This window comes from Ammospiza caudacuta, chromosome 11 (assembly GCF_027887145.1).
Source record: "Ammospiza caudacuta isolate bAmmCau1 chromosome 11, bAmmCau1.pri, whole genome shotgun sequence".
Lineage (NCBI taxonomy): Eukaryota > Metazoa > Chordata > Aves > Passeriformes > Passerellidae > Ammospiza > Ammospiza caudacuta.
This window is the reverse complement of record NC_080603.1, coordinates 19,177,339-19,202,748: the sequence shown is the minus strand read 5'-3', so window position 1 is coordinate 19,202,748 and position 25,410 is coordinate 19,177,339. Positions and strand designations below refer to the sequence as shown.

At 48.1% G+C, this 25,410-nt stretch overlaps 2 protein-coding genes across 3 annotated transcripts in view; both read right to left on the bottom strand.

The window, feature by feature from the left end:
- DVL3 (dishevelled segment polarity protein 3) overlaps window positions 1-3,243 on the bottom strand; it is a 33,515-nt gene extending 30,272 nt beyond the window's left edge. For both annotated transcript variants that reach the window (XM_058812062.1, XM_058812063.1), the window contains exon 1: window positions 3,022-3,243. In XM_058812062.1, the coding sequence (XP_058668045.1) occupies window positions 3,022-3,188 (167 nt within the window). In that variant the 5' untranslated portion in view covers window positions 3,189-3,243. The remainder of the gene's footprint in view (window positions 1-3,021) is intronic.
- Window positions 3,244-6,792: 3,549 nt separating this feature from the next.
- Window positions 6,793-24,780, bottom strand: EIF2B5 (eukaryotic translation initiation factor 2B subunit epsilon). Its single transcript, XM_058811976.1, has 16 exons — window positions 24,598-24,780; window positions 23,405-23,529; window positions 22,874-23,059; window positions 22,608-22,785; window positions 21,329-21,409; window positions 20,601-20,678; window positions 20,208-20,520; window positions 19,602-19,747; window positions 19,174-19,309; window positions 18,615-18,716; window positions 17,867-17,974; window positions 16,889-16,979; window positions 15,988-16,111; window positions 11,173-11,298; window positions 9,569-9,679; window positions 6,793-8,498 (listed from the first exon to the last, which is right to left on the bottom strand). The coding sequence occupies exons 1-16, from the start codon at window positions 24,748-24,750 to the stop codon at window positions 8,433-8,435; spliced, it is 2,124 nt and encodes a 707-aa protein (XP_058667959.1). The 5' UTR covers window positions 24,751-24,780; the 3' UTR covers window positions 6,793-8,432.
- Between the last annotated feature and the right edge of the window lie 630 nt (window positions 24,781-25,410).

Genomic DNA, 25,410 nt, shown 5'->3' with positions numbered 1-25,410 from the left:
ACCTGCAGGCCTCCTCCTCATGGATCAGCTGCCCTAAGGCCATCTACTTCTTCTCTCACTGAGGGGGCTTTGACCTGGGTCCTACTCCTGGACACTGCCCAGCTGAGAGACAGCAGCCCAGCACAAGCCAGACAGAAGGCACCCTGAGGGAATCCCCCCTGGGAAGGAGCTGAGAGGAATACATGTGTGTGAGAGAGAGAAATGCTTTTCCCTGTCACACAGCTTCTGAATGCCACCATTGTTAACCTCCAGTGTAGCTCTCACTAATTGCCCATGCATTTGCAGTCAAGCAGCCAAGGTGCCTCCTGCCCTTCTGTCTCTGACTCTCCCTGCAGGCCAATGGCTCACTTTCTCATGGACATCAATTACCAGGGATCATGAAATTTTGTGTGCTGCCTGGGGCTTCAGGGCTTCTCAAAGATAAGGCTGTGGCTGGACTGCTCTGGTTGTTCCCACCATGTTCCAGCCAACCACCAGCACATTCTTCAGCTCTCTGGAAAGCAGCAGAGACAGCTTTCCATCCATGGTGACAGTCTTGCTCTGTCTCTCAAACCCCAAGTCTTCCACATGCTGCTTCAACTCATTGCCCAGGACTTCTCCAAGGCACAGGCTGCCCACACACAGCCCCTGACCCCCTCTCAGCTGCACCTTCCCTTCCACAGCAGTTTATGCTTCCCAAACTGGTCACAACAAAAATCTCATCACATGCATTTCTGATCTTGTGGTGACTTCCTGAATGATTTTCCCCTCTCCCTGCTATCACCCACTATAACTCCCTATGCTGCTTTATCGCTGAGTTTTGTTAATCTATCATCTAGCTCCTCTTGTAGAACCTTAGAGAAGATGAAAAGGCACAGCACAAAACCTCACTGCCACCAGACCCCTCTTCCCAATACAAGATGCTATTTATTACTAAACTTTGTTTATAGCTGCGCACCCTCCCACCCACATGGCAATGTTTCATTCAAGACAAGTTTGAATTCACTTCAAGAACAACATTTCAAAGGATCCCAAAGCATTTGTTTACAAACAGCATGCATGGAGAATTCACTTCTCCCACCAATGAACGTGGTCCCCTCCGAGACAGGGAGAGGCAGCTGTTTCATAGCACCCAACGCTACTCAACAGCTGAGGGACAGGAAACGATCCACAGACAACTGATATTGCTGAGGAAATTTATGGAAAATGAGGGCTGCAGACCTCTATTTGCCAGGAGAGAATGGAGAAGCTTCTGAGGATTAAAGCTCTCCACTGGGTCAGGAGGAATTTAGGGAGGCAAAGCGTCCCAGACTGCGGTCAAAGGACTGACTCCAAATTTCAAGCCTCATCTGAAAGCTGGCACCTCCCAAACTAACGGGAACCTGGGCATTGGGATAATTTGGCTGAGGAGGGGAGAGCACCCCCTGCTGAGGCAGCCACACAGATCTCATCCAAGCCCCAAACAGGCCCAGCCCTGTTCAACATGGGGTACAAGCCAAAATCACAGCCTAGAGAGGTATTTGGTGCAGTGAGAAGACACTGGGAAGACTATAAAACTAAAAACACTTTGCAATCCCAGCTCTACACAAGACCTACTGTAAACACTAAATCTTCAAAGGAGGAAGGATCACACAACTCCTTCAAACACCAAAGTCCTAGGAATGGTAAAGGATCGCATGCTGTAGAAACCAAAAGGGCACCAGGATGGAAAAAGAGATCCTCAAAAAGGCTAAAGGAAAGTCAGCTGGAGGAAATCTGGACAAAGGGTCTTACAGGGAGCTGGCTTCACATGGTACTTGCTCCCCAGAACAGTAACCAACTTTAAGCAAGTAGGAGACAGCGGGGGCTGCCCAGAATACTGGTGAGTACAACATCCAAACAAGGGACAGAACACACCTCCTCACCTCCAAAGAGTTACCTGTGATGGGAGGAATCAAAGGGCATCACAAAAGAAGTGATGGAAACACCAGTGTCAGAAGACAGCTGCCCTGCAGGAGATGGGATATGGAGGCAGGGCTGCACCTCCTTCCATACCAGAGACTGAGCATGGGACATCTTTGAGGATGAGACATGTACATGGGTACAGTGGGTCTTGCACACACCCCTTGCTCAGAGAGCACGTGCAGAGCTCTCACTCCTTCTCCATGGAGGTAAGGGAGGAGAAAGCTGGTCTTCTCTACACGTTCTTCCAAAAAATGAGATGCAGAGGACAAAGCTGACAAAATGGATGTCCCTCCCCAAAATGGATGGTAGGAGAGCAAAACTGTCCCCAAATCCATTCCATGGAAAGGGCTGATGGAGGTGGGACTACCTCCACACCTTTTTGAAGGAGGGAGAAAGGGGCACTTTCCCCAGGCAGGCACAGTGGGAGATGCCCAGGCCCTTTTGGTGGGGAATGACAGTCCTGAGTTGGATACAACCTGGGGGTGAGACCCTGGACACCCCAATGTGGGCTGCATGGGAGACACCACCTCAGGCAAGGTGTTGGCCAAACATCCTGAGTAGGGGGAGAACGTAACCCTCAGATGGGGATGATGGTCTCCCCCAAGGTGCCTCTGGCAGCTGAAGCAGGGTATCACCAGCTCCCTCACCGAGGAGTTAGCATGGCGCAGCTTCCCCAGAGCTGATGCGGGATCCGAGGATGTGCGGCTTCCCCGGAGACAGCACCCAGGAACAACGAACCCAGAGAATGTGAACAGGGGGTATCACCACCAGCCCCCCACAGGTAAGGTCCTGGGGGGCACGGAGGGTGTGTCCGTCCACACAGAACCCAAGGGGGTCATTATCCCCATCCTAGCCAAGGAAAGGCAACGGGGATGGAGGATGGATCGGGGTCCCCCTCCCCGCGCCGGGCACAGAGGGGCACCTCCCCATCCCGGGGGTCCCGGCCCCACCGTCCCGGGGGCGCTCCCGGGGCCGAGCGGGCAGCAGCTCGCCGTGAGGGCGGCGCTCCCCAGCCACCCCCCCCGGCTCCCCGGGGAGGCCCATGGGGCCCGGGCTCCACGCGTGGCCCCGGGGGACCGGGCCCGGGCCCGCGCTCACCCGAAGTCGTCGTCCATAGACTTGAAGTAGAACTTGTAGTTGGGACGGTTGAGGAGCCCCTTGAAGTCGCCGAGGGTGACGCGCTCGGCCGGGATCGGCAGCTTCACCAGGTACGGCGTCTCCTGCTCGTCCAGGTGGTAAATGATCTTCGTCTCGGCCGCCGCCATGGCGCCCCTGCCCGGCCGCCAGGCCTCCGCCTCTGCCTCCGCCGCCTCCTCCGCCCCGGCCCGGACCCTCAGTCCCGGCCCGGCCCCCGCCCGCGCCCCGGCCCGGCTGCGGCCTCCGCACACCCGGTCCCCCCGCGCCCCTTGTTCTCCGGGACGCAGCGCCGCCCGGCTGCACGGCGCAGGCTCGGCCCCGGCCGGCCCCGCCCCGCCCGCCATCCCGGCCCCGCCGGAACCGGAACCGGCGCCCGGGGGGGCCGCGGCGCGGGAGCCAGCGCGGGGCCCGCCATGGGCCGGGACCGGGCTCAGCGGGCAGCCCGCGAGTTTGGGCCCGGATCCCGCCATGATGCTGGCCCGCACCCTGCCCCCGCCCAGGTCCCGCATCCATAGGAGACCCCCCTTGGCGGGCACTGACCCTCTGATTCTGAACGGATCCCCCACATACCCCCATCCACCCCGCCACTGCTCTGCCCATGTGGGTGCACGGCCCCTGGGACTGCCCCACCCCAGCCCCATCGCCCGTAGGTGCCTTGGGATTTATGTTGCACATCCACATCCTCCTGTCCACAGCCTGGTACTCCCGGTGCACCCACATTCCCAAGGCCAGCTGGGAATATACCTCTCCCAGGCTCCCCGTCCCCACTCGGCTTTCACACCCCCTTTACACCCTCTGATGCTGCTTCACACACAGGGTCATTCCTGTGTCCCACAACCTCTGCTTCTGTCCACACCTCAGGCCTCCCCTTTTATCTCTGCAGCCCTAGTCCTTTATCACACACCTCCCAGTCTTCTCCATGCTCCTCATCCAGCTATGTGCCCCATGAGTACAGCTTACAAAACATGAGGCATATCCATCTCTACCCTATCCTCCCATGTACAGACCCCTTTGAGCTCCCGTACTGTTTCAGATGGCCACCACACACAGGGACTACCACTCACCCCAGCTCCTCTCCAGCTAAGGCTTCCCTCTGAACCCCTTGTCACCATCCAACAACTAACCCCAGTGCTCAAACCTTTTCCTCACTACGCAGACTCTTTCCTCTGCTCTTCATGAGACTCCTCTGTTCCATGTACCATGGCTTCATCAACTGGGCACCCTTTGGCTGTGTGTTTCTTCCCATCCCATCTCCCCAGACCCCAGCACATTCTCACCTACAATCATCAGCACTGTGATCCCAGCCCCTAGGACTTGCCTCTGTCCCACAGCAGTCTCAGGCTGTCTGGTTTCCCCTCTGCACACGTTGCCAGCACCCAGCAGGCACCAAGGAACCATCTCCCTCAGCAGCTTCCCGGAGTTGTGGCTGAGTGCAAAGCTGGGGTGGATGGAATTTTGGGAACACCCACCAACAGGAAGGGCAAGAACTGCCTTGCACCATCCTGTATTAGAAAGAAGAAACGCGGAGGAAGCACCACACCATGGGCCTGCACAGGGCATGAGACTAGATCAGCCCTCAGACTAGACTGCCCTGCCGTAGGAAAAGGAGCCAGAGAGATCCTGCAGGGAACAGGCAGGCTGAGCTAAATAAGCCCTCGAATGCAATAAAGAGTCCTGCAGGCATTGCTAGTAATTACCTGGGCAGCACTGCTAGACTGGGGGAAGAACCTGACATTAAACTGAAAAAAAAAAAAAAAAATTCCAAGGAAGTCCTCAGGTAAGCAGAAGTTGTAGGAGGTCTGAGACTCTCCCATGTCTCCCATCAGCTCTTGGAAGATTGTAATTTCCTTATGCTCAGAGCTCTGTGGTAAAAGCTGGTGTACCTGGAATGAAGAATCCAGGTCAGGAATGGAAAAGTTTAGTTTAAGTTGCTTCTTCCTGTGTCTACCGTGACAGAGTTAAAATCCTTTTGCAACACCTCCTTGCCCCCAAAGCAGACGCATGTGAAAGAATCCTGGTGTGTCCCTGGCAGGGCCACTGTCTCACCACCTTCCAGCACAGCTGTGGATGCACCTCAGAGCCTGTATTGTACACATCAGACACTTTTGTTACCAAAAGACCAATTTTCAGTAGTGCTGAGCTCCCAAGGGAGCACATGCAGCTCAGGGGAGGGGTGCTACACCCCCGGGGTGGTAGTAGATGAAATCTCACTGCTACAGCTGCCTTTTCTTTTAAAACAAGCCAAGTGACTGAATAGACTCAATGATAGATCAGTTTCACTGCTCACAGAGGCCTTGTGCTGTATGACTCATTGAATGGAAGAACACAGTGCCAAAGAAATTAGCAGGAGGGGATTGTGTGTTGTGCACTCCAAGGTCCACAAGGAAGAGTTTCTGAACTGCCTGTGGCTTATTTTTGCAATTATGGCAACTTAAAAATTGCAGCATTGATAAAATTGCTTCTTTACAGAGTACACAGGCTTCAGACATTTTAGTGCATCTTGGAACAGCCCAAAGCAGAGGTGGATGTAGTTGGGCTTTAAGCAAAACCAAATTATTATCTTCTTTTAGAAGGATTACTATTGTTAACTGAAGTTGTAGGTTTGATAGAGGAACACCAGGTTCTATCCATCCATCCATTCCTGTCATATGGGAAGGCAGACAAGTTGATTACTATAGCCTTAGGAAAATAAAGTACTTAACTGCTTACATTGCTCAGAGATGGGCAGCAATGATTCCACATTCAAAATTATTCTCAAAGGCATTTCTAGTCTTCCAAACAAAAACCCATCTTGACTGAAGCAACAACAAAGCACCAAGCCCACCCTACATTTCAGCAATGGAATAAGTGTTCCTTTAAAAAGTACAACACGTATCAGTACATAAGGATGCTGCACCATGCCAGAACTCCACCTTGGAGAGTATCAAGTGTTCTAATTTGTTTTCTTTTTGCTACTCTATTCTTGGCATCTGTAAAACTACCCCACCACATACACCACCAATGCCTGAAGGATGTGGCCATAGAGCAACATTCTCCCCTTGGACTTTAACTCTCAGGTAAAAAGCAGCTCATACCACAGAGTTGGAGCAAAGGAGGAAGGAATGTGGAAAAAACAAAAGTGGAATTGTTACTTGGCAGAAATAATCAAGAACTTCTGGCAAAAAAGAGCCATTTACAACACTACATGTTAAATTTATTCTTAAGCCAATCTTTACCCTGTAAAAGGAAAAAATAATATTTGAGATGTCCAAGGAGATTTTAAAATTATCAAGTCTTGCAGCTGGTTTGTAAATGGTTTTTCTGTAGCTGCCTCTGCCAGTTCTCTGCCTCTGCCAGTTCTTATTTCCCAGCATCAGGAGGACACAATGCATGACGTATCAGCCAACATTCCTATAAATTCCCATAATGACAAATGATAACAGATTTCTTTGGATTTAAGGTTCATCTTTGCAACATAATTCTGTATAAAACCAAACCTCACCCACTCCAGGATTCCAAGTTCAGAAGTTTTAATGAATTGTTCTCTAGCTGCAGACAGGGCTCATGAGTTACCATCAAACACTTTCACCAATGCAATGCTGTGCTGATTTCCTACCTGGCTATTGTGTGCTTAAAATCTGAGGAAAAAGCAGTGATGAGTTATTTAACTTACACATGAAGCCCTGCTCAGGCATGTAAAACTGGAGACATACAATTTCAAGTCAAAAAAAGCAAACAAGATGGTAACACCAGGATAGTTTTTATTTGCTCCCTGAATTAAATATTGGCAGATACAGAAAATTCAGATACCGACTATTTCCCCAACATTTACAAGACTGAGTTTGCAATGTCAGAAAACAAGGACATTTATGCACAATCCTGGCAACTGATAGTGTGAGTGCACAAGATGGCCCTGCCTGAACATCAGCTTTTTAGAGGCAGTATCCCTGGTCTCCAGCATCCAATGCTGTCCCCTCACTGACAATTGTGGCACCACGGAACGGCCAAGTAAATATCCTGAGTGGGCAGCTCCAGTGCATTTCCCCCTGCAAAGGATTTATCCCATGCTCCTCCTGAAGGGGCAGAGGCTAGGTCAGCACATCCAACAAATAACCCACCTATGAACACAAGCTGATGGTTGCAGTACCCTTTTCACTGTTGAGAGCAGGGAGAATGCAGCCCAGTGACACTTCCAAGTAAGCTGTTCTTAAGAGCCTTGCTGCTGCCACACATTGTGAGCCAGATGCACACTCACTCCCTGCTGCCTGCCGAGCTGCTCTGCAGCTGCAGAGCCTCACAGTGGGTCTGCAGCACTTTCCCTGCTGTCTGAGGGAAGTTTCAAATAAATAAACGGCCATGAAGTAAGCAAGCTTATATAACTGAAATCATGTGGATACACAGGCTGTGTGCTGCTGAAGGAAATACCACTCACTCCTTTTCACACTGGAGCAGAACTTAGTAACTTGCATTCTCCTCAAAGCAACTGGTGCAGTCAAAGCCCCCAGGGCAAAATACAAGTGTAGCTGGTGCAGCACAAGGAGCCAGGCACCTCTGCTCCCTTTTCATAAAAAAAATTAGGAAACAGACACTTCTCTAAGCCTTGTCTGCTAAGCTGGGGGCACAGAAGAACGATCACATGCAGGATATGGTGATTGGTACAGCCATCAACCAACCCTGTGGGGAAGCTGAGCACACACCACCCCCAGTTCTACAGCACAGGAAACACATGGTTTTACCAGCTCCACTGTGCAATTTGTGTTAGATCCTAGCATGGCAGATGGCAAGAGATTTTCCCTTTTGGAAAGATCACAGAAGTGCCTTCTAGGCTGCAAAATGCCTTGGGCGTCCTCAGACAGCTGCATCTTCTTTAGGCACAAGAACTCCTGAATTCTAGTCCTGCACTCCAGATGCTAATCCACATGCTCTTACTCACCAACCTTGCCGGTGTCTCTTCAGCAGGAGTTCCCTTAGCTCCAGAAACAACAATGACTCCAAATACCTCAGCTGTACCACCATTCTTCCACAACCCTGATGGTTAGATCTACAGGGGCATTGTATACATCTGCATCTATTCTCTCCCTTTGTATTAGTAACAAGGACCTCCCAAAAGATAGCTTATAGTACATCATATCCAGGCTCCAGAGGGATTTTAGGTATCACCGCCTCCTGCTTTTCCCTTATTGTTTTTATACTGGGTTGCAACATAAGGTGCAAATGAGGGAGGGAGGGAGGGAAGTGGCAAAGTCGGGAACACACAACTGAATTAATGATGGGATTGTCAGTCACTTCGATGTCAGGCCCCACATCTATACACCATGCACTGGCATTGATCTTGCCCTGCCCACTTGGCCCAGAAAGGCAGTGAGAGCCTCTTCTCATGCTGAGCCACCATATCAGTCTTGGTCGCCGTCAGACGACTCCTCCTCTGCCTCCTCCAGCCACTGGATAAACTTCTGGAGCTGCAGAGAGAATGAAACATAATTGGGTAACAACTGACATCTAGGAGATCCTGGAAATGCTCAACCAATACACTGTGTGAGTGAGCATGACCACCATGCACAAGAAAGTATTTCCAGGAGAAACAGAAATGGAGGCAGTTTGAGGGAGCAAGAGACAATTAGGTGAAAAACCACTGGGATGCCACAGACAAATGCAGACTGATTAAATTCCTAAAGGAGATTCCTCCAGTCAGACAATCTCTCCAACACTCAGCAAAAAGACAAAAGCTTGAGAGGTTTTCAGAGCTTCAGGGCAAAGAGATGGCAGCTGCACCTTAGCTGACATGTTAGGAAAACTCTGTTGGGAAAAAAACTTGTCCCTCAGAAACTGCTATTAAAAAGGCAGCTCATTTTACGTTTTAACTGGGCTTGAACAAGCAGCTGAAAGCACTGCTGACCTATACTAATAGCTGACTTTGCAAAGGTCTTGAACAAAGTTGCTCTTTAGATGGTTTTTTCCCTCTACTTCTCTTCCAGATCCAGGGAGGAAGACTGGAACAGGGCTCAGCCAAACTGCAGCACAAAGTTCTGCCTGATGGAGGAGGGAAGTTTATATGCTCCTTGCAACAGAAGCCAAATGAAACTACTCAGTACAGCAAATGCTTAGAAATATATGTGAAGGGACTGCTGAGCCAGGAATGAAAGCTTCAAAGGCATTGCATGGGGCCAGCACACAGGGCATTGGCCTAAAGCCCATTTCAAATGGGTGTTGGCTTAGAGAAACCCTGCTGCTACTCCAGAAAGTGCTGGCCTCAGAGTGCTACAGAGAGCCCACTAGAAACAATCCTCACACTACCTCCATTCCTTATCCAAACAGGATGACTATGGCAGAATGCACAGAAACTGTTCTGGAGAACAAATCTGTGTTGATTAGTGTTCAGTGCACTGGTGTGTTTCTTGGCCTACCATGTTATGGCAGCTGCTCCACAGAAGGTGACAGTGACACCAAACTTTACTGGAAGTTTCTTTCAGCAGCTGTTGTCTGTCTGTCTCCCCCCAGCCCAGCCTCTCCCAACACCTTTGGGACTCACCCGTTGGTTTTTACGAAGCTGCTTTCCTTTGTCAGACGTGTCCCGCAAAGAGAACCAATTGAGAATTACATCTTCTTCCAGAATTTCCAGCTGGTAAAATGTCATCAACACCTGCATCAATTAGAAAAGAGCAACAGGCTCTCTATAAACTCTTTTGGGACTAGCTCATGTCCAAGTACAAAGTTTGCACGTAATCTGTGTCTCTCAGCTCTATCTTCACCAGAAGGCACTCAGTCTGCTTCATTTTCCTTCTGCTGTTTAAAATAACCGTGATTCGCCTACCAAGCCTTATGTTCCGGACAGATATTGTGACACATAATGAGTCAAAGTTCAAGCTCCATCAGCATCAGCTCTGAGGATGCTGGGTAGGACTGAGAGCAGTGGGCAATGAGGGGTCACAAAGGACATCAGTTCAAGACCTAAGTTCTCTTTTTAAAGCAACCCAAACACCATCCCCAAAGCAGATCCAACAAGCAACTGATGCTGGCTCACATTCAGCAGTGACATGTGCAGAGGAGCATGAACCTGTCCAGCTGTGCCCCTCCTCCTGCCAGCTCTCTCTCTGCAGTGCCTTATGGCAGGTGTCAAAGCAATTGGTCATTGCTCAGCTCAAGCCCCTGCCCTGTGAGCGAGGCCATCAGGCTTTCTCAGGGTGCCTTTGTGCTCAGGCAGAGCAGGCACTTTGCATCGGCCTCCTTGCAGCAGAGCGCTAACAAAGCTGGCTGCCAACTCCAAATATAAAGTGTCACTTCAATTCCCAGCCTCTAGGGAAACTCAGGCCCCTAGAACAATGGACACATGCCAAACAATTGCTGTAATTCAAGGACATTTTGGCTCACCAAACTGAAGGCTTTTGGCTCCAGTCCTAAGTGCTTTGCCATCAGCCAGAAGCACTGGTAGGAGAAGTTAGGATTACTCTTTTTTGAGGAATCAAGAGTTAAGCAGGCTCTAGGAGAGCTCCTCCAAAACAGACAGGGGCTTCCTGAGTTGCTGCTAAAGGAGCCTTGTAATCCAAGTCAAATGCTTTCCATGTGATAAGGCAGACAGAATGTAGGGACAAAATATTTGTAAAGGATGGTGAGGAGGAATATATGAAAATTCTCAGAAGTAGGGAGACAGATAATAAGCCACATGACAGCTTTCCTTTACTCCCTATTTCATAACTAGCTCAGCCTGAATAAAATTCCACTTTTACTCCCAGCTTTTGTGTTTTGCACTCCAAAGTAGGATAAACCATTTAGCAGTGAGATCCCAGGGACCATGGAGAGATAAAGGAAATGAAGCTCTTCCTAGAGCGAGTCTCTGGCCTCGCCTCTTCCAGTGTCACACAACAAGGGCATCTATGTTGGAAGCTGCAAAATAATAGCTCCCCACAGGCTGCAGGCTGGTAATTAATACTCACCCTCAGCTGTGCTCCCTCAGAGGCACAGGCAGACACAGAACTATTTTTTTTTTTTTTAAGAAATTGTTATAAATGGATTTTCTACACACCCCTCTCCACTGAGACTCCAAAATTCTCTCCCTTAAAGCAGAGAGGTGATGATATAAATAGGATGCATTCCACTGTGAATCTAGCAAAAACAGATTTGGGAGAGGATACTCACTTTAGCTATCGATGTGCAGAGACTGTCATGTTCCAAGAAGAATTCCTCAATGGCACATAAGGCATTCAAGTGATCTGATGCTCGTTTTATGTAGTTCTTAAACAACGGGGTCCAGTTCTTCAACAGCTGCAGGGAGAAAATACAGAAGAGCTCCTGAGCTGAGATGGATGAGTGCACTCAGCCCCATGTCTCAGCTGTGTTACACCAAGTGACCCAGGGAAGCATTTTATGAAGCTATTCAGCTAACTACTTCAGGTATTTGACCCTCTCTGTCCATGAAACAGATAATATTGAGTCTCACATGTGAGAAGAGAACCTGGTTTTACTAAGCTTTCAGAATATCTATTAGCTTTCCTGTTTTTGCCTCTCTAGATGGAATACCAGATCATCACAATGAATGTTGTTCAATGGAGTCTGTTGTTCAAACAAAATCTCTTCACTGCAGACTGATAAGGAGAGATACCTATATGCTACTCACAGCCTCCCCCCACAGAGCAGCTGACATTTCAGTGGAATTTTCCTTCAAAGCAGAAGGACGAATAAGGAAACATAGAAAAAGATAATGCCAGGTTAATTACCAGCTGATTAGAACTGAACAGTGAAAAACAACCACCCCTAAAACAGGAACATGTCAGAGCAGCCCCTAAGTGCAAATCACACATTTGCTGTGTGCCCAGAGGCTTGTTTGGATCCTGAAGCCTGCTGCAGGGAACGAGTGGGAAGGATAAAGGACAAGAAGTTGTTACACTATTAGTTGTTCTCTCCTCCAAGGCTTATTTGTCTTGAAGTCTTAAGTTTAATGATTTTAGTGCTGCCTTTCAAACAATATTTCTGAGTCCCTCACAGCTCTTTCCCTTGTTGTACATATCTGGGAAATATGCAGCAGGGAGCTCTGCAAAGCAGCACAGACTGACCTGAATCTGGGATAGGAGGTAATACTTAGATCCCAATCCATAAAAATTTTAAAAGGTATCAGAACTTGGATAAGATACAAAAATTCTTCTTTGGCCACATCATGACCTGACCATCCTACAAAAGCATTGTAGGAAATTAAATGAGAGTTCCGCATCTTTTTAAATGGAGTAATTCAACAGCAGGTGATCCTGGAACTACACCCCTGGCATGCCTGCACAGATACACAGGTCTGCTGTGCCTTCAGCAGAGTCTCCTTACAGAACAAATCTGGTCTGTTTTGAAGGGAAACTGCAATTCACAGGGGCTTGGGGTGTGATGAAGCTCTGAGTCACGTAAATTTGGGGTTAATCAGCATTTTACTGTCCAGGATAACTGTTAACAGGCAGCAGACCTGGGAGAGGGAGAGCTCCAGGACACACAGCAGAGCTACAACCCAGGCTATGGGGATAGTCCAGGCTGGTGTGGGCCACCAGAGACAGCCTCAGCTAGGAAACAGTAACAGGGCTCATCTACTCTGTAGTACTGCACTCCATCACCTCTGCAGACACATCTGATCTGCAACCCTCCTGGAACTTGCATGCCTCAAGCAGAAACAAAGAAGGGGATTAGTCCAAGCAAACTCATCTGTACAGTGGTACATTGACTGGTTTGAGGAACAACAGTAACAGCACAGAATGATCCTGATCATCATGGTATGATAATAAAACAACTGAGGGTTCTGTGGCATATTTACAGGAGGTACTTTAGCAAAATGCTTAATGCTAAACACTCTTCCCTCCTCTACAACCATCTCCCCATTCTTATTACTACTGGATAAGAAAGTTATCCTACTGGAAAGTTTATTCCAGGCTAAGAAACACTTTGTAATACCTTTCTATTAACATCTTTAAATCATAAGCAGGCACAAACCTAACCAGAAGCTACTGAGTTTCTGAAAGCAGGTTATTTATACAGAAAACACTCACAACCCCAGGACTCAACTCAGCGTGCCTGCTGCTGGAAAAGGGAAAGAAGAAAAAATATACCATGTCGAGTTGAGAACATGCACTGCACTGTAACTGGTGCTGGTGGGGGTAGTTAGACCACAACAGCATTTGGGCTGATCACCATAAATGGCTTCAGTGACAGCAGAAATCCATCTGGTCTCCAAATAAGCAATCCCACAGTGTGTTCACATGCACTCCATTACAGAATCCCAGTTCTGGGAAAGGTCTGTAGTTCTAGGAAAGGTCTATTTCTGCACCTTCTCTGCTTTACAACTTGCACAAGAGCTGAATGAGATCTCTGACACACATCAAACTGGATACCTCTATTTGTCAAGCCTCCATGTTTCATCTGAAAAAAATACCCATGGGCATATCCTTTACCAGATGCTTGTTTCCTAAAATTGCTGCAACACTTCAGAGCTTCATGCTCAGGGGCCAGCACTTCAGACCACATAGTGTGGTTTCAAGTCAAATCACACATCACAACTATGGCATTCCCACAATTTCCCCTCCTGAGCTGCCTGGGACTGCTCTACCATAGGTTTTATATAAGCAACCCATCTTATTTCAGCATCTCTTGGTCAGAGTTGAGCTACAAAGAGAGTGAGAAACATAAAGAGGTCTGTAAGGTTCAGTGGGCTCCTGATACCCATCACTCTCAGAATGCAAGTAGCCCCATCTCACACAAAATAACATTTTTCCATAACTACTCCATCATGAGCAGCTCTCAGCCCAAACCTGCTATTGCCTGAGGCAGTTTTAGCTGCAAACTTCAGCAACAACTACTTTCATTATTTACTAACCTATTCCAAGACTGTGCTTGGGATTTGCAGAGTGTAAATAAGAATTAGTAAATTAATGGAGTGCACTTTTTTCTAACCAGGGAATTGCAAGCTGCAGAGAAGCCACTGTTCCAGATGCTGTACAACTTCTACCTGAAGAACTGATCTTTGCAGAGCACTGCTGGTAATACACAAAGCTGCTGTCTCAGAAGAACAGTGATGTGTGTTTAATAAGCCTTTGAAGGCTGGGTCACTACATCTATTTGAGGTATATCTCACCCCAAATACTGGGTTATTGTAACAGTGACAAACACCATGAGTGCAAGTGAACACACCTGTAGCTCACCAGGACACTGTGATCATGCTGAATGCAGTGCAGAAAGCCAGCACAGCAATCCTGAACACAGTGAAGGATTCTCTAAGAAATTTCCTGGTGGTTCTTTACAAGGGAGAATCTGGAGAAAGTGGCTGCCATGATGGTCAATTGGTTTGACACCTGGCTCTATTTGATAAATCTAAGGGTAATTTTTTCATAAATGAATACAATTCCCTGCCTAGACAAATGCCACCTGCCCATGACATGACACATGGCCACTCTAAACATCACATTTTGATTATTACTACTTCTCACAAAAGGTGAGCTGAGTTGTTCTCTCTGCTGCTAAACATGAGCATTAACTTTCCTTTGATGAAAAAGATATGGACAAAGTTACCCAGAGAAACTCTTCACCTACTACCACTGTCTTCATCTTCTAGGGGTTTGGGGCAATTGCACAAAACTTCATGCATTTATATGCTTAATCCCAGACTAGAACATCTTCTGACTGAGTGCTGCAGTGAAATTCTCCTTTCCCACTCATGCTACAGTTAAGAGCCTAATCTGAGAGATCAAGAGATGTCATATCCCAGCTGGGATTAAAAAACCCCATCCTATATAGCTACGAATTCCACACAAGCTGTTGTCTAGATGAACTGCTTTCCACTCAGAATCTAACACCTGCTCCAACATCTTCTTTGGTCCTCCTCCTTCAATTCTCTTTTTCAAGGAGAGGACATGCTATTCAAGAAAACAGTCTGGAAAAATGAACAAAAGCAAGCAGAATTTAAACAGAGTGAGCAGCAAAACCTCACTAAGCCATCTGAAGAACAGATCAGTTTACATGGATGTTTTCTGCAGAAGGCATCTCCACATGTCCAAGAGGTAAGTTAAGTAGCATGCTTACACCTACACAAAGGAGAATTAGTTTTCCACCCTTTCCCATCAATTGAAAGCACATACTTCCTCAGAGAAAGGATTATGAGGAAGTCTAGTGTTTCTCTCAATCTCCTAAAAAAAAAAGTAGTCCTAAAAAAAATGAAGTAGTCTGTCCCAAACATGTGTCAGACCTATTCATTCTGAAAGAGCATTTTCAGAATCTGTAGTTTGCAAAGTCAAATACATAAATGGACTGTAACAAGGAGACAAAGATACTACAATGACTTCAGCTTGGATGAACAAAACCATTAAGAGAAGACTATCTGCTTTTTAAAACAGGTCCTACCCTATTTTTTCTGCCATAAGGCAGGAAATTGAAACTGGTACACCCAACTATACAACCCATGTCCCTAGCAATAAAGCAGAACTTTATCTTTGCACAAAGACAACAATATCGTGCCTTGGCATTTGGCTGGAAAAAAATTGGCACCAATTATGGTATGCAGTAAAATAAGACCTTGGAAAGGATCCCATTGGGAGAGGAGTGCTCCCCATTGCCCCAGGGACAGGACTTGAGATGGATTGGAACTGGGTTGCTGGAATTCAAGCCTCTAAAGGCATTTCTAACAGACCTCCTCTTTTCTCTTTTACAAATTATGCACTTCTACTGTGTCACACAGGCAACAGAAACAACCACAGGTACTGAACTAGAGCTCCCACACCTACAGTCTCAGCTGAGCTCTGTCAAACAGGAACAACAGTTTCAGTTCATTTTTATTTCTATAGAAGACAAAAAGGCTCATGAACTCAAGGAGTTCAAGTGGCTCCAGGGTTAAACAAAAGGGATTTCTCAGGCAGGAACTACCTAGGGCACACAGAAAGACTGTTACACACTAGGAGACAAGCCCAAAGAAGAGTCAGATGGAGCAGGACTCACAGGAAGTAATGCTGAGAAATAGTTCTGGGAGTCCAGGTTTGCATCCAGCTGCTGCAGTGGGAACTCCAGGATCACTTTACTGAGCACCTGCATCATCTCCTTCAGGCTAATGTTATATGCATACCTAAAATGAAAAAGGCAACATTTCAACATTTCACACTGTCTGATCTCTGCAGACTGTGGCTATTCACAGAGATAGAGTAGAAAATCTGATTTTCATATTCTTATTTGTTTATTTGGTTTTCCAAATATTCAGATAATAAAATCACTTTGTATTGCATCAGACTCTGCACAAGGCCATAAGTCCTGAAAATCTGTTATCACAATTGGAAAAAGCTGCTGCAGGGACAGCACCCTCACATTTAGCAGAGTGCTGTAGGAATGCTCTTGCACAAAAGCAAGCACACAGGTTTGGATTTGAGAAACACTAAATAAAAGGCACTCTAAATATGTGTTGTAGACTTGCTGCTGTAAAAATACTTTGCACAAGTCACACGACAGCACAGCCCCAGCTGCAGGCAGCTGGCTGAATGCTGCAATGCCCAGAGCAACAGACCCTGCATGAACTTCCAGGCAGTCGTGCCAAGAACTGGCCTTTTCTCTTCAGTCCACAGTTATTCAGCAGCAATTAAATCTCTTGTTACAGAGAGGGGGCAGGAAAAGCCTAACCACCAAGGATGCTAGAGGTGCAGCTGGTGCTCCCCATCAACTCCTGCTGTCATTCAGTCATGATGTCTAAGCTGCATTTCTCATGCTCCTTACTGATAAAATGTCTAACAATGGGAATTCACGTGGTTTCTCCTCTTCTTTTGACATGCCTGCTGTCAATCCCAACTGTTTAGCATAAGGGACAATACCCCTAAGGACACCCCAAGGATCCCTAAGGACATCCCCAACTCACTTGAGGGAGTTGATTTCCAGGACCAGGTTGTCACAGGAAATGTTTTCTTCTTCACCCCTTTGTAACGTACCCAGAACCTCGTTCTGGAAAACTAATGAAAGAAAGGACAGGCAGTTAGACACTAGGGAAAAGCACAGATTTCCAAACTGCTCATTACTGAAGGAATGATGCCCTTCACAAAAAAGGCATCCTGACACAGATGCTTATTTGTTCTCTGTACAGTGACACAAACCCACAGCAACTATACTTATAAATAGTGGGATATAATTCAAACAAAGGAAACCACCTACTACATGTCACTGATCTATCCACAGAAAGCAGTACAAAGCTATTTACCTCTGCAGCCTTTTAGAGCAGAGTTTCTATTATACTTTCACAATCTAGCCTTTCCTACTCAGACAAACCTCATTTCCCATAACTGAAAGTATTAATTCAAATCTAAAATTTATTGATTTATTTCCTTTGAGGCGATATTCCAACATGAGAGAGTTTTTGGGTTTTTCCAATTTGGCCTGAACCTCTTTCAAATCTAGGTAAGCTTAACACAACAAAACAAAAAACCAAAACATCTCTGCCTAAAGAGGAAACTCCTACAAGGACATTTACTTCTCCAGAGTGATTACAGTACTAAGCTGTCCATACAGAGAAACTCTAGTGGACCTTCCATAGTCTCTAAAATTGGGCAATGACACTGCCATTTAAACAGAAAACTCAGGGAGGTTCTTTCATGAAGGTCCAGTGATGAGGAATGTGGAAGATGGAGACTGTTTGCTAGTTTCTTATCCTTGACTGCTCTGGATTAACCCAGCAGTGATACAGGGAATATTAATGAACTCTGCAGAAAATGCAGGAAGTGAGATCAGGAAACAACATATCACAGAGGTGCACAAATTTTCCAATACATCCAGAGAAGGCAGCACAAACCTCACACACTGCAGTATCTACAGAATCACTGTACTTCTTCAGAGGCCATCTCACCTTTGATGTCATCCAGCTGAGGGGAAGCTGCCCGACTGTCTGGCTCCTCAGAGCCCATGCTCAGGTCACTGTCAGATTCACTCTCTTCCTCTGAGGGCATAGCTGGGCCTGAGGAAGGACAAGATGCAGCATTCAGCACTCAAAAGCTGCAACCATCATATGCCACGAGGAACCAGGTGTCCCAGGGGCTTCCCAACCAAGTCAGCAACTATCTGTCCTTGCAAGGAAGCTTCTATTTACAGGCCCAGATGATTAGATTTGCTGCAGAGGGAACACTACAGCTGGCACGAGGATAATGGGATTTTTGGGAGTCTGCAGGCAGACAACAAAGGACACGGACAGAAGGAACTGCATTTTGTGCAGAATGCTGAGTCACAATGGAGCAATGTCAGCAGACACTGCCACTGGCAGGAAGAAAGCCAGCAGCACCTGGAATAGCCAAAGCATATTCCCATCTGAGGGAGGGGCTGGTGCCCCATGGTGCAGCATTGCCAGCACAGACAGCTCTGTGTGTTGGTGCAAGGCAAATATCTAACAACCACCTTCCACAGAGCACAGGTAGAGAGAATCTGGTCCACGACCTGCTTTTAACTCTCACCTTCCCTGCACACATAGCTGTTATCTGGAGCCAGTCTGCTTCACAAAGCCCAGGTCTTCCTCTAGACACAATCACCAGCATCCCATTTGGCTGGTTTCCCCAACACACACCTGTCTGCTCAGCCCCAGGTGACCACACTAAACTTCTCACCCCATAGGCTTTGCCTCTGCTCTTCTTCATCCTCTTCATTCTTGTCATCTGCTTTCCAGAGATAGCCTCTGCCCTCTGAGCCTACATCCTTTTTATTGTAACCTGGAAAAGAATCAGGAATCAGTGTGGAAGTAGCAGATACCTGCTTACAGGCAAAGATGAAATAGACTGTATAACCTGCATGTTACTGCCCCTGCAGAACCTTCATCAAGAGGGAGCTGGGACTCCTGCAGATGCACATGGATTTCAGCTTTCATTTCCTCACATGCCTTGACAAGTGACTTACTCCTTCTTACAGCAGCAACATTTGGCAGACCATGTTTAGATCCCTTGACAAACCCACACTGTAGCAACAGCACTTCACAAGGACAAAGCCCTTGGACTCAGCTGAGTATCCTTGCTTGCCCTGATGAAAACCCATAGGTTCCAGGCTGAATGCAGCTCTAAGCTCCACCCTGGCACTGCAGTGTCTGGAATGGTGCTGGTAAAGACCCCAGAAAATAATGGAAGACAAACCCTTCTGCACAGCTTTAGTGCATGGAGACAGAGACTCTCATACCTTTCAGTTTCACTTTGCTCTCCTTGTTCACACCAGAATCATCACTGAACTGGTCATCATCCTCTTCCTCCTCATCTGGGGGGTGCAGAGAGATCACTGTGCCCTCAGAAAGGGTGATGCCAGGACCTACTACTACCTGAAAATATGTGAAACACATCTTAATAACAAACACTGTGACTGCCCCTTTGTACGTCCACCAGCAGCTGCAGACAAGCTGTCACTAATAAGTGTAACTGAAGACACCAGCACTGCCACTTTCCATATTATACTGCCCCAGCCAAGCAGAGGGAAGAAAAAGGTGGGAGCAGTAGCACAATCTCCACCTCTGCAAAAAGGCTTGGGGCAGCCCTGTGTTCTGGAATAGTACAGTGTAAGATAAGCGACCTGCCAGGAGGGGCAGAAAGCAGAACAGACATAAATCAGCTCACCTGAGAAGAGAGGACACAGCGGGGCTTTAGCTTTACTTTCTCCTTCACTTCAGCCTCATCACAGATAACAGAATGGTGGATCTCCACATTATCTGCTATGTGCACTCGGTCCCACAGAACAGCTCCATCCAAAGTCACTTTATCACCTGTTACACACCACCAAGGACAAATATGTTGAGGAAGGCTGTCTGGTGCTCTGACACTGCTGAGTCTTACTGGCTTACTTAAGCCTTACATCTTACTGACTCCCAACCCCCTTGATGCATGATGGATGTTAGATGATAGGGGAAGAAACAGCTCATGAAAATGGGGACAGATGTCCCTCATTTGCAGGATGGTGGTGGTTGATAACTCTAGATCAGTAAAGGTCATGCATTCTCTGCTGCTGAAACAACTAATTTGCATGAAGTACTTTCCAGCTTCATTATGGTACCCTGGAAACTTTAATCTATTTCCTCTGCTGGAAAACCACGCTTTTCTCTTTTCTCCCCATTAGCAATCAATCAGTACCCACCTATCAGTGCAAAACGCACTTTAAAAACTGAATTCCAGCAAATGTGTGCCCTGGCCTGGCATGGCTGGCACATGCCCCACTCCTGCACTCACCTATCCTGCAGTTCTGCCCAATAACGCTGTTGGTGATGGAGCAGTTGCTGCCAATGACCGTTCCCTGCCCGATGAGGACGTTCTCCTCCAGCACGCTGCCATGGCCGAGGCTCACATCCACCCCTCGGTAAATGTTGTGTTTAGAGTGGGTGTAACTCTGGTTCTTGTCATCAGTGAAGTTCATCTCTGGAGTGAGAGGATAAACCCAGCGCCGGATGATGTCAGAGCACACAGCCTCGTACATCAGCAGGTTGCATATATGAGCACCATACTCTTCTGTTGTTACATGCATATGGATCTGGTTCCCCAGGACCTGGCAGACAGGCAGAGGCACATCAGAGGGTTCTCTAAGGCAAAGTAACAGGATCTCCCTTGTAACAACCCTCTCCTTACCTCCTCATTCACCAACAGGCCACGCACAAAGTCATCCCGTGTCTGGTAGTCAAAGTTGTCTGTGAACAGTTCAGCCACCTGCCAGGAGTAAAGTACGTGGAAATACTATAGTTAGAGCCAAGTTATACAATATAGGAAAGTGATGGTCTTGCCTTGAATAAAGCTGTGACTCCTTCTGCTAGGAATATTGACCCTCCCATCTCCTCCCCCTACTACTCCTGCAGAATCAATTAACAGATTCTGATTTCAAAAGGGGCAAGACATTGCTTTAGCATTTCCAAGCAGTTTTCCCAGCCTCACTTTGTAGTTTCACCCCCAAAAGAAGGCTGCATACAAACTTTATCTATGTTAGCGAGCCTTAGCTAGAATAACCCTAACATGGTACCAGCTTAAAAGTACTGACACTTCTCCACAGCACAGCCACCACTACTGCTCCACAGATGTTATTATATCCAAAGGGAAATAACTTATTTCTGAAATAGTTTCATTCTGCGCCAAACCAGCCAGTCTCTGGATGCACCCACCATGTAGTTCTGTCTGGGCTTGAGCAGTGGATGCCAGAAACAGACTGACCCCCCCATGTGTTCCACCACATGGTCACCCAGGCCATCAGCTCAGCCAGTTCTGTTTCCCAAACCTGGTACTCACGCCACACACACCCTGCACATCAGCAGTACCAAGGGAGCAGTACAGACTGGATTTGGGACTCTTGGAAGGGCAGGGCTCACCTGTGGAGAGCAGATGCTGATATGACAATCCAGCAAGTCATGGCGCACCTCAACGTTCTCAATAGAGTTCTGGAACAGACTCTGAAAGAGGAAAAAATTCAGGTGACCTGAGTGCCTCATGCAGTATCAAACTCCAAAAGCCTTCTATAAGCCAGGGGCAGTATTGACTGAATTATTAAACTAGCTGAAATTGTAGATTTCTCTGAGGATCAGAGAAATCTACAATCTGCACTAGACCCAATCTTAGCAGGCACAGACTGACCACACAAAGAGCTGAGTGTCAGCCAGCAGAGACTGCCCCTGCTCCTACACAGTGCAGGTCTCCCAGAAACACCTTGTATTTCCAACAATCACTTTTGATGAGGTTCCTTACCTCTGGGAGTCTCTGGGAGCTACAACTGTACAAAAAACCACTGATAAATCCAAATACAATTTTTACAGCTGGGGGTCAGTTTTGTATTGTTGCATTTTGTCTCTTCTGGCTTTTCCTTTTTTGTTTTTTTTTATGGTGGTTTGTACTTCCATTTGAAGACATGAAATAACCTCCTGATTACTGATGTGGGGATGAGAATATTGTACAATCACAGCCTTAGTTATGAGTTGAAGAAAGAATCTGGTCCATCTGTCTCATGGAGGAAGTGCCTTCACAGACATTTACAGAGCATTTACTACATTATTAGGTGAACAAATAGGTAAAAGGTGGTGTAATTCCACTCCATGTCAGGCTCAACAACACTTCAAAAAGGAAAGGATTGTTAAACACTGCAATGGACTGCCCAGGGAGGTGCTGGTGTCCCACTCTTGGAGGTGTTCGAGAAATGACTGGATGTGCCATGGTCTAGTTGATAATGTGGTGATCAAAGGCTGGACTCTGATCTCAGAGCTCTTTTCCAACCTAAATGATTTGGTAAAAATGGTCTTTGTATGGTAGTGGTATATGCACCCCAAACTGGGAGTCTCTGCGATATCACAAATCATTTCCCTCCCTTGTTTTATATCATGGCAAGGAAATAAAGGTCAAAACCTGAACTCTGAGAAATCATCTGCCTCGTGCTCAAACTGGAATGAGGCACAAACATGCGTGTCCCAGCATGATTTCACCAAGCCTCAAATAAAGATCAAGGGGGAAAAAAGCCATTTACCCCCATTTACGTCCTATCATCTGCTCCTCCAGGAGGAGCAGCTAGGACAGCTCCCCAGCCCTCACTCAGGGAGGATCTCCCTGGGTGGGCTGCCTCACTACCACAGCCCTTTTCCACCTGCCAGGCTCCAGACGCACCATAGGAAAGCGGAACCGCTTCAGCCCCTGCGTTCTCTGGTAGTGAAGGACACGGTTTGTGGCACTGTCCATAGCAATAACAATGTCATCCTCCTTGCACCTGGCATGGTGGCCAGGCGAGGACTCCTTGAATATCATCGTCATCACGGACACATTCTTTTCCATCTTACGACGCAACCTGAAAAAGGAGGGCACAGCTATGAGAACACTCCTCAGGGAGCTACTCCTGCAGCACACCAGGCAAGATTCACTCTTCCAGCACCTACTTGTGCTCCTCCAGGGCTTTGGATATATTGAAGTTGGACACCACGTCGCCAGTGACCAGGATGAAGTCGGAACGCACGAGGGACTTGGCGTCCACGTCGCGCAGCACGTCCCCAAGGGAGCGGTACAGGTCCGAGGTGACAAAGCGCACCTTGTTAGGAGACGTGTGCCGGCACCACTTGGATTTTCTGGAAGAAGGGAAAAAACCCATCAGGAAGGCATAACGAGGCTGTTCCCACAGACACACTAGGACAGTGTCCCCAGTGAGTGGCACACCTATAAGGGAGCGCTGTGACAGAGAGCCTGCTACTGCCAGGCTCAGGTACGCTCAGAAGGGGAACTGAGGAGCAGTCCCACAACACTCAACCCTTTAACACTGCAGCAGGGACAGTCCTTTCTGAGATATGCTGGGAGACCACTGCTGAAAGGGTGTCTCTTACAGTTTTCATATGAATCAGTGAAACCTCTGAGGCTTGTTGGAGGGCAGACAAATACGTTCCATCATAAAACTGGAAAGAGTAAGAGATTCTTACTGCAAATGTTCTTTTATCTCAGCTGACTTCCAACAGCAGAAAACAAAGGTTTCTTCCACTCCTGTTGCTGTTAGGAACTCCAATGTATAATCAATCATGGCCACATTTGCCATAGGTAAAAGAGCCTGAAAAAAAACCAAAACACCATAGAGATAGTTGAACAAACACTCAGTACCCCAACATCAGAAACAGCCCCTTCCAGCTTGGGGATATAATGTTCAGAAACATAACACAAGTAACTGCCCCACCAGGTTTTATAAAAATCTTTTGGAGTTGATCTAAACAGTAAGAGCTAATTTGTGATCTTCTAGGGGCAGATCCTCAGTTCAGAAAGGAAGGCATACAAAATGAAGTTATCACTGAAAACTGTTCAAGAAGACTCAGATAAATGACAGAGACTGGAAAAGTGCTGATTCCCTGACTCCGGCTTCAACTGCTTCAAGAAAAACCTGTCAGACATGAATGATGAAGCCATAGTAATATGAGTGTCCAGAATTAAACAAGGGGAACAAAACCCCAACCTAAAGTGAAGTGAGTACTCTCTTGACTTGAGATTCAACTCATACTTATTAAACTGAATTACTGAGTCACACCTGAGTGACAGCATACCATTCCTCAATTCATTTTTCGTACTGTTTCATTTCAGGCCTGAGCTCGCGTGTATAATTACAAGCACCACCAACACTTAATCAGCAAATAAGGTGAGACAATTATTAAGACCTAAAGTCTCCAGAAGCCTTTTATGTTCTTTTAACACAGAGCCTTTTGAGATGGATGAAAGCACTACCCCCATCCATTTTTCTGGCCATATTCTTTCACTCATTACAGCTGGCAAGGGCCAAGATTTCGTTTCTTTCCTTTATCAGAAACAAGCATGTCCAAACCCGCTGCCGGTCCCGCACCAGCCGCAGACCAGGAGCCGGTAGCGCAGCTCCCACGCCATATGGAGAAGCGGAGAGCCCGACACAGCAGCGATCGATCCTCGCCTCCTCCCCTGCGGGGGACACGAACTCCTGCGGCCGAGAGCTGCCGGAGCGCAGGATCGCGGGAGAAGCCTCTCCCCCTCCCGACCCAGCCCGGCCTCTCGCCAGACCCCTGCGCGCCCCGGTCTCCCGGGGACAGTGCACACCGGACAGGCGGCCCCGGAGGCACCGGCGCGGCGTAGGCAGAAGCACCCAGAGGGGATTTCTCACCCGCGGCCGGTCCTTGGAAATCGGGAAAAAGCGGCGGTTGAAGCTGTCGGCGACCAGCACGGCCTGGAGCGGCGGCGGCGGCTCCTCCTGCGGGTCGGGGCCGCGGGCGGACCCCCCGCCCGCCCCGCGCCGCACGGTACCGCGGGCCGCCATCGCCGCACGCGGCCGCCGCCGCTTCCGCTTCCGCTCGCGACGGGAGCGGCAACGGGCGCCCGGCGGGGACACAACAGCGCGGGGCGGCGCGTCCCGGCGGGAGCGGGGCGGGAACGGGGCGGGAGCGGGGCGGGAACGGGGCGGGAGCGGGGCGAGAGCTGCTCTTTGCCTCCCCGTCATCTCCTTCCTCCGTAGCGAAGGTCCGCCGTGTGCACGGCCTGAGGAGCGGGGAGAGGCGTTTCATCGCCGTCCCCCGAGCAGGGAGCGGAGGTAGAGCAGCGCAGCTCCCCGCCATGGCCGGGCACGGTCGGGACTCGGCCTGGGGGAGGCCTGGATGTCCCCACAGACAGCCCCACGTGGTCTCGGGGTTGTGTGTAGTACTTTGATGTGACCCTGGTGGTGTCTGGTTTTGGGAACAGTGAAGTTTTCTGATACACTTCCTAGCAGCTACGTGTTTGTGCTGCGTTCCCAAATGCCCAGACACTTCTCCTGCAAAGGACAGCCTTGATGTGAAGCAGCCCGTCACCGCACAGCTCACCCCTGCCATCAAAGCTGTCCCCAAAACCCGCAGCCCTTGAGGGAACCCCGGAGCCCGCTCAGAGACCTTTCCACAGTGGATGGGATGAAAGGAGATGTGGTTTCTGAGGGTGGGGGCGGCAT

What these genes read in the sequence shown, in the direction of transcription:
- EIF2B5 (XM_058811976.1), bottom strand. Translation starts at nt 24,750, where the DNA reads ATGGCGGCCCGCGGTACCGTGCGGCGCGGGGCGGGCGGGGGGTCCGCC. An exon ending in TGGGCAGAACTGCAGGATAG is followed by an intron (nt 19,748 to 20,207) that starts GTGAGTGCAGGA and finishes GGTGTGTAACAG; the next exon opens with GTGATAAAGTGACTTTGGAT. An exon ending in GAGCAAAGTGAAACTGAAAG is followed by an intron (nt 18,717 to 19,173) that starts GTATGAGAGTCT and finishes ATTCTTTTCCAG; the next exon opens with GTTACAATAAAAAGGATGTA.